We start from the raw sequence: 8,986 nt of genomic DNA, 5'->3' as shown, positions 1-8,986 counted from the left end.
AATTTAAAAATATATATTTATACTATTTAAAAAGCTATTTTTTTTATTTGGCTCTTCAATGTAATATTTTTCATTAGAGATGCTCTTAGAAAGATATTAATTCCTTATTTTTATAAATATTAATAGACTATGTTAAAATAATTGTGTATCAAATATATTAAAATATAATTGGCTCTTCTAAATAGCTTTTTATCCTTGAAATACACATTAACAAAAAAGTTATATCTACATTATTTAAATAACTATATTATTAATATAGCTCTTCTAAAAAGCATCTCCCGTTGGAGATGCTCTAAATGGCTGGTAGAGCAAGAAATTAGTAAAAGGATATTCTACGCTGCCTTTACACACAGAGAAGTTGGGCGTGTAAAAACCATAGCTATAACACTTGGTCAGGTCCAAGACAACACAAAACAACATCGTTTTATTTTTTTATTGAAACAACGTTTTTTAAAACGATTTAAAGTAAAATTTGGTCAGGCCATACTTTGAGTAGAAAGTTTATGGATTCCTCTGCCAGACCTGCTGGGACTAGTAACTGCGTCTAAAAGAGACAGTCCATAGAGGGGAAAATATGTTGGTGGTCAAATCACTAGTTTTAATACACCTGGTGACAGGTTGATTTTTACCAAATAGTCTGATTTGTGTGTGGTCATGCAGTTAGGATAAGGCTATCAGATATCCCACATCGAGAAAAACGAAAACGAGCTGTTATCGAGTGCTTATAACAACCAAAGCAAACAAAATGCGTCAAATCACGCAGCCGCGCGGTGGGCACAGAGCGAACTATTCTTTCGCCTTTTACTAAAGAATACCGTGTGCTCGCCGCAGATAGCGGCATACGCTTATTTTTGGAGGGTTCTCTTCTAATAAGAAGAGCCCCATCAACTCTAGTTCTAACTCTTGGATGTGTAGTGCGTGATTTAAGGACATGGATCGCTAGGTGAGGGTGAAATTTGTTTTCTTGCGTACTCTTTGTACTGGTGCTGCGCTGTCAATTAGTTCACAAATTTTCGTATAAACTGTACAAAGAAACAAATTGGTCACTAGCCAACAGTGTTAAAAACGGAAGTGATAACAAAAGCACAAGGTAAGCAACATATGGCATGATTGTAGTTGCCGCGCTAGTTTTTTGAGATTGTCCTCTAGCTTTTATTCTCCATTGGTGCTGGTGAAATACTTGTTTATTAAAAATACTCAGATAGATAAAACATTTCCCTCCGCAGATTTTCTGCCTCTAATATCGAGAGAGAGATTGTATATATCATCGAGACACCTATGACTTTGATTAATAACAAAGGGACAGCTGCCGACTGTTTTGGATGTAATTTACTTTTTGGTGAAATCAATCTCCATTGTATTTTATAGTGATCAGGACAATAAACATTATTTAGGCAAATGGCTCATAACCCTCTTTTTCCCCTCTTGAAAAGTCGGACTGCTTGCAATTATCTAGTGCTGCAGAACTCAACGCTGAGGTCCTCGGAGTTAAAATGCATTTGTCTTTCATCCCTAAATATCTAGAAGAAACTCACAAGATCACCCTTTGAAGTTCATTTTTGGGTTCAAATATTTTGGATGGAAATGCTTCACAATCTACATTTAATGTTTGATTTTTTATCCCCTAGGGTAATCAATAAATTTTGCTTTATTGAGAAATGTGAGAAACAGAGTGGTTGCAAGGAAGCCGAGGAGGTTGCTTTGCTCCCTACCCATCTCACATTGTTAGAAAGTATTTGACGAGGCATGCGGATATAAATAAGAAGCCCGAAACAACGGGAGACATTCTTACCTGGACGGTATCAATGGGTGACCTCCGTTGCGCTTAGGAAGGCTACTAGCCTAAGGTCTCCCAAGTGGGAGATCCTTCGTCGAAATTTGTGGCAAAGAGGCTGAGCAAGTCACGGCCCTGGCCCATTTATAGTATCATTGCTCACCCCTAGATAAGAGGTTTTTCCAAACTGAGGTTGAAAGCTTCTCAGGTTAAGCGTGAAAATTCAATATCTTGCATTCACTATTAGTACCAATCGTGAGTAATAAGATGAAAAGAGTACCCATTCAAATCAAATGACAGAAGTGATTTGAACGAGGAACAAACAGTGAATAGCAATTCAAAACACTATTATGGAACTCGGTCTCACGACACTATGATTCAAGTTCTTAATCCATCCCACGAGCCCTTTGTTAAATACAAATGCCTGGAGCAGAAATGCCTCCACATTATTTGCAACCCAAATGTCAGGCTCGTGAACCATGAAAAAGGAAATTGTCAAAATCTCAATCAGAATTTGCTGAAAACCATGTTCTTCACCTCAAGGCTCAAAAACCATGTTCTCGGCCTCCTTCTTCACTGATTCAAAAAGCACAGAGGATAGGTAACGCTCTCCAAAACTAGGGAAGATCGCCTGTTAACATTAGAAAGAAAAATAAGATGCTCACAAAAAAGACACCAAAAAGGTCAAAGTGCTAGAATCAGTGCATAGATCAAATAACAAAGAGAAATGCAACACATGTTCAAATGCAATGCTTTTAAGTCTTGCCAAAGAAATAAGTTTTCAATCATCATTGTTATCATACCTCTAAAGTTCCTATCTCACTTTTAATTGTTCAAGGACATCAATGCGTGATTTGGTCAACAGAAATATCAAGGGAAATGGTTGCTAGATTGTCATTGAATTTTACTGTCTGGGAACGAATTTGTTTCTTCTATGAGATAGCTTCGGAAAACAGGCTAAATAGCAAGTTGCAGATTGATCTGCAGAGGAAGAAAATCAAACTTACAACAATGAGTTTTCCAGCATTTTCAGGCCTCTTTGCTATCTTAATTGCAGCAGCTGCAGCAGCTCCAGATGATATCCCTACCTGAAATTCAAATTATCCCATCAAAAGAATTCTCGATTAAAGTCATGCCAAGAAAATTGATGCAGTTAACAGATTTGAGTGCTGCAGAGTTCTAGATTCCTTCTTGCAACAACTATCAAAAAATTGCAAGCCTACCAGCAGTCCTTCTTTCAAGGCGAGAAGCTTTGCAGTTTCAATTGCTTCTTCACTTGATACCTGCAAAATCAAAAAGATAATCTCTCAGGAATGAATGCACTATGGAAATACAGAATGGGAAAAAAAAAACATTCAATATTTTTCTTTACAAGCATAAAACAGAGCATGCTATGGAGATTAGACTTGAAGAATTTGTGTTTTGTAGTTTTCGCCAATTGCTTCTTCACCAAAAAAAAAATATATCAATATTTTTCAATTGCTTCTTCACTTGATAATGGAGTTTTAGCCACGTGTTTTGGGAATCATATACTTTCTCTAAGTATAAATCTAGTCTTTAGAATAAAATGAATGATAGAAGCCTAGTGACAGAAATCAAACAGCCTCACAATTTCACATGATGATTGATATTAACATATATATAAGAGAACACAGACTTACTTGCAAAGTTTCATCAAGTAAATCGACATTCAAAACTCCAGGGATAAAGCCAGCACCAATTCCCTGGATCTTATGCGGACCTTGGATCCATTCCGGCACACAATGATAAAGTTAGTCCAAATATAAATACATGGAAAAAGCAGCTGCTTCAGAAGGAGAGAATCATATGGGGCATGTCCAACTATGAAAAATGTTGCGCAAAGTTTTGAATTTTGATCTCAAAAGAATGCGAGCCAGGTAGTTCAGTAGTTCCAACAACAATTAGGAAATCATTCAAACATAGAAAAACAATTTACAACTCCTAGCACATTCGCTTTGCTGATTTGGCACAGTAAAAGTCAAAGGGATAGACCAGGAACCTAGAACCAAGAAATCATATAACTTTTTATTTGTTTTTTGCATAAAAGTAAATAATTCTAATCACTGTTTACTTAGACTGCATAATTTGACATCAAAATTATGAAAATTGAATGATAGGTTATTAGCAAAAAAAGAATGCAAATGAACGACCAAGAAATCATGACTCACCAGGTTTCCCTCCAGACAGCACTGCACTTTCAACTGGTTCTACACCATAAAGCTAAACAAAAAGATGGAAGAATAGACAGCAAGATAAGAAAAAATATAAATAATGAAGAAACTTCAATACCATAAATTAAAAAAAAAATTAACACCAAATGAAATAATGCAGAGAAGCCAACCTTTATATCAGGGTTTTGCTCCTTGAGATACTTCCCTGCTCCAGTTATTGTACCCCCAGTCCCTATCCCAGAAACAAAGGCATCACCTTTCCCACCTGAGCCTTTCCAGATCTCTGGTCCAGTTGTCTCATAGTGAATCTGACCAGGCAACATCAATCTGATTGTAATTCTCTCAAATCAGTAGGTCAAAAAATATGCAAAAGGTTAAAAATGAAACCTTTGGGTTGGCAGGATTTTCAAATTGTTGCAGAATATAAGAATTAGGTGTCTTTGCCGATATCTCTTCTGCCTTCTGAACAGCCCCCTTCATACCTCTGGCTGGATCAGTAAGGACCAACTCAGCTCCAAAAGCAAGGAGAACCATTCTTCTCTCTAGACTCATCGAAGCAGGCATGGTAATTATCAATCTGTAGCCCTTAGCAGCTGCCATGAATGCCAGCCCTATGCCAGTGTTGCCACTCGTAGGCTCAATCAGGACACTCTTCAGCATTAAGAAGGTAAACCATGTCAACATGCAAGTTCCTTCATGATAACACTTTAATGACAGTCATACTATTTTGCATGCAATGAATAGAAAATAAATTGGTTGTCTGGCAATGGCTGGAATATCTCATTACAAGGATTGGCAACAAAGCAATATCACCAGCAGACATAAATTTTCTGATTCAATGAAGTCTTGCCAAGAAATGTATTAATCAAATTTCAATTGCTATAAATGACTAATCACTCATTTTCAAGGCAAAAGAACCTAACTTGGACCTAAAATTCTTGTATCATGTCTGTTTAAGTAGGATTGAATTACTAACCTCACCCGGCTTGATAAGCCCCTTCTCCTCTGCATCTGTGATCATACTATACCCAATCCTACAAAAATGATGTTCTAAAGTCATATTATATTATATTAAGCTGAGCAAACCAAAATCACGTCAATAATGATGTTCTAAAGTCCCCATCCGTTCTTGTTAATATCACATCAATAGTGATGTTCTAAAGTCCCTATCAGACGTGCATGTGCATTACATAGAAAAAAACATATCAAAGATTTCCACAGGGGAAAATTTTCAAATCTACAAAATCTTGGCACCCAAATAAGCCTAAAAGCTATGATCATAGCCAAACTTATAAACAAAGCATAACACTTCTCAAATTTCCCACAAAACAATACAAATCTAACTAATACCTATCTTTGACACTCGAGCAAGGCTCCATCATCTCCAGCTTGGCAGCAATTCGCGCCACACAACCATCCACAACATTGTTGAGATACACCAATGGTGTTTTACCAATAAGCTATATTAAACCAAATACAAAAGAAAATATAAGCCATAGCTCCCATATCGAAGAGTCCAAAACCAGGTTCGCAATTTTGCAAATGGCAATGGAATCAACTTACTTCAGTGACATCTTTCGCAATTGAACCCTTCTCCTCAGCCATTTTTGTTCAGGTTACTGCACAAACATAGAAAACATCGAGTGATCGGCTAAAAACAAAAGCTAAAAGGAACAAAACTTTACTGAAAAAATAACACATGGTGCAACCATTGAAACAATTCACCAAAACCCAATTTAGATTATAAAGAAATGGTTTCAAGAATTCCAGGTTTCAATTGGGCCACTCGATATCTAAACTGAACCCACATAAAACATCGTTTTGAAATTTATATATATATAGCATCAACCCAGAATAATAATAAAAAAGATAAGAAAAGAAAAACCTTCTAATCAAAACCCTCCACCAAAAATCCATGAACACATGTAAACTAAAGCTTCTAAAAAAATCCGGTATCAACCCACATAATATCAAGGAGGAAAAATTGGGAAAAGATGCAACAAACCCTGAAATTCTTGAACTTGAAGCGACGTGGTTATGAAGCTAAAACCTTTTTTTAAGAAAAAACAGGGAAATGAAAGAAAGTTGACGCAAAAAGGAGTTTTAAGAGCCTTAAAAGTACTAACCACTAAAACCTTATCAATCTATGCATAGAAAGAACAAAGAAAGCAGAAAGCTTTAGGCAAGGATAGAACAAGCAATGATAGCTGATATTTATATATCAAAAAGAAATAAATAACAATAATAATAATAATTTTATTTGCAATTTTTCACCATTTTATTTTTTAGCATTTTTTTCATAATATATTAATTTAAAATGATTCTCCTCGGCCAGCTATTTTATTTTATATTTTTGTTACGTGTAGTTGTCGAAGTCTGTTGAGGTTTTGCTTCAACCTTACTTTCCTGTCACCTGCAACAACAGTTTTATTATATATTAGCTATTGGTTTTATTATTTTTCTTTTTTTACTAATTATTATTTTGACGATAAATCCTAAAACTCTTAGAATTATTGATTGTTATGTTTTTTAAATAATTTTTTATTTTAAAATTATTTTAAAAAATTATTAGATGATATTAAAAAAATATTAATTTAATATTTTTAAAATCAAAAATATTTTAAAAAAATATGAACAAAAACATTATTAAACAATATCTCACACAAGTTCTCAAATGTTGATTTAAGATTAATCTAATGGCAATGACTCGTTGCACTGACATTAATACCAGTAATTATTAAAAATTAACTTGGATTAATTAAAAAATATTAAAGGTTGAAATAATTTAAAAAAAATATATCAGCGACCTTTAAATTGAATCTCACCAAGTCAACTCTCTTGATTTATTTATTTATTTTTAATTTGGGTGGATTTAATAGCGGTGTTAATGAATTAACAACCCCCTTATTTCTTTCTTTCTTTTTCTTTATGTCGAAGGCAAATTAACAGGTGGATATTGTGCTAGATTTTCTAAACAGAAGATATTGTATTGAAAGTTTCAGTTTTTTTTTTTGGTATAGAAAAAGTTTTCACAATGAGTTATATAACAAAATATTGCAGGTTAACTCCTGTTTTTAAAAATTTAAATTTATTTTTTATTAAAAATTAATTTTTTTAATATTTTGTAGTATTTTTATACACTAATTTTAAAAAATATAAAAATATTATTTTAATATAAAAATATTTTAAAAAATAATAATAATAATACTTTCAAACATACCCTAAACTTATAAAAGATAAAAAAAATAAAAAAATCAAAGAGGACTCCGGGGAGGAACGTGAAAAGTCAGAATTTAACAGGAATCGGTACTTTAAGTTTTTTTATTATTATTCATAGTAATTTTAATCCTTATTTAAGTGAAAGTGGTGGTAATTTTATTTTTATTTTTATTCTTTGACAATATAGAAGTAATTGAAATAAAAGCATTTGTTTAATAAATAAGAAGTCATGTATATAGGAGTAATTGAAATGAAACCATTACATCTACATGAATAAGAAGCTCAGAGATGCTCTTTTAATGGTGGATTTTTCTTTTAATGTGCTTCTGTTGACCTTTTCCATGGATAATTTCTTGTCTTAAGAGGAGGGTAGCAGTAATTCTTACCGTTAAAATAATTAAGATTGGATATAAAAAAACTAAAATTTTGAATGATCTATTATTATAATTACTATAATTACTTGAATTTAATCTAAATATAAATAAAATATATATATAGATTAAACTTAAAATATTATTTTATCATTAATAAATAAATAAAATTACATAAATACTATTTAACACTTATTATTAAATACTATATTCTTTTTTTTCATCTGATCTTATATAGATCATTTGTATATAAAAAGTTATTTTTCTCCCAGCTTTTTTTATAATTTGAACAATAAATGATAACGTGGAGAATAGATTAATTAAATGAAAAGAAGGAATTAATTACAAATGAATAGACACTGGATAAGAAGATTTTTAATTTTTAAATTTAATATCTTTTTAATATGTAGCTTGGCAAGGTATTTAGAAAATATTTTTTATTTTTCTAGATGGTATTTAGTTGTTATTCCGGGCGCTTATGGGATTAATTGAAGTGATTGCATTTATGTTTTTATTTTTTTATAAAAAAATAAAAAATAAATAAATGTGGAATAATGAGTATATGCTGTAACCGGAAAAATTGGATTTTGCAAATAGAAGTCATGGAAATGGAAATGAGAAATCAAATAAAAATATTTCTGTTGATTTTTATTTTCCAAATGAAATCGAGTGGGGAGCTATATATATATATATATATATATATACACAGAGGTGAGAAAAAAGAGGAGAAATTTAAATAAAAATCTTTCCGCAATTTCTAGTGTCCATAAATTTGTCTTGGTGCAGGCCTCTTGGGTGCACCGAAGGCCAGATTTGCATTAATTAATATACATATGTGCCCAGCAGTGATGACTAGAAGATGCTAACATATTTTAATGTTTTATTCCAGGAAGGGCTGGCAATCAATATTAATTAAATACAAACTACAAAAACTTCCGAGATAATCAAATAAATCTTGTAATATTAAAAATTATTTCTATCTTATACGCCTACCTGTATATATCTTATATGTGGTACGTGACACTTTCTCGACTAACAAAATATATATATATAGCACTTGAGGTCTTGACCTAGCGATATGAGGGGCTTGTTCTCTTCCTCTGCATCCAAGTTCGAACCTCATTGTGCACGCCTGTCACACTTGCAATGTCTTACATGCTCACTGAGCTTGCAGAATATTCAGTGGGTCATGGAGTTAGTCGTGGTGCGCGCAAGCTGATCTGGACACTCGCGTAAATAAATAAAAAACAATATATATATATAGAACCATCTAAGTGGTGGTTGATATAACAATATATATATAGAACCATCTAAGTGGTGGCCAAGTGGTAAGGACTTGGGATCAAGGGGTTTGCTCCCTCTGTGGTCTTGAGTTCGAGTCCTTGGTTGCTCATATGATGGCCACTGGAGGCTTACATGGTCGTTAATTT

At 32.9% G+C, this 8,986-nt stretch overlaps 1 protein-coding gene across 3 annotated transcripts; it reads right to left on the bottom strand.

Annotated features, from left to right (window-relative positions):
- Positions 1 to 1,990: 1,990 nt before the first annotated feature.
- LOC105110441 (cysteine synthase) lies at positions 1,991 to 6,199 on the bottom strand. 3 transcript variants are annotated; one of them, XM_011005480.1, is made up of 11 exons: positions 6,093 to 6,199; positions 5,530 to 5,585; positions 5,317 to 5,426; positions 4,943 to 5,000; positions 4,354 to 4,617; positions 4,137 to 4,274; positions 3,964 to 4,015; positions 3,436 to 3,515; positions 2,998 to 3,057; positions 2,782 to 2,862; positions 1,991 to 2,405 (listed from the first exon to the last, which is right to left on the bottom strand). In XM_011005480.1, the coding sequence occupies exons 2-11, from the start codon at positions 5,569 to 5,571 to the stop codon at positions 2,313 to 2,315; spliced, it is 978 nt and encodes a 325-aa protein (XP_011003782.1). In that variant the 5' UTR covers positions 5,572 to 5,585; positions 6,093 to 6,199; the 3' UTR covers positions 1,991 to 2,312. The 3 variants fall into 3 exon arrangements, with proteins under 3 accessions (XP_011003782.1, XP_011003783.1, XP_011003784.1); XM_011005481.1 differs by having other exon boundaries at positions 5,972 to 6,138; XM_011005482.1 differs by lacking the exon at positions 6,093 to 6,199 and adding an exon at positions 5,852 to 5,929.
- Between the last annotated feature and the right edge of the window lie 2,787 nt (positions 6,200 to 8,986).

Source organism: Populus euphratica, unplaced genomic scaffold (genome assembly GCF_000495115.2).
Source record: "Populus euphratica unplaced genomic scaffold, PopEup_1.0 scaffold394.1, whole genome shotgun sequence".
NCBI classification, from domain to species: Eukaryota; Viridiplantae; Streptophyta; class Magnoliopsida; order Malpighiales; family Salicaceae; genus Populus; species Populus euphratica.
Note: the sequence above shows the minus strand (reverse complement) of the source record. Positions and strands in the feature narration are given on the sequence as shown.

Excerpts from the sequence above, each read along its gene's own strand:
- LOC105110441 (XM_011005480.1), bottom strand. The coding sequence starts at position 5,571 with ATGGCTGAGGAGAAGGGTTCAATTGCGAAAGATGTCACTGAA. Across the intron at positions 4,618-4,942 it reads GGCTTATCAAGCCGGGTGAG|AGTGTCCTGATTGAGCCTAC; the intron begins GTTAGTAATTCA and ends TTAATGCTGAAG. Across the intron at positions 3,516-3,963 it reads GCTGTCTGGAGGGAAACCTG|GTCCGCATAAGATCCAGGGA; the intron begins GTGAGTCATGAT and ends AATGGATCCAAG.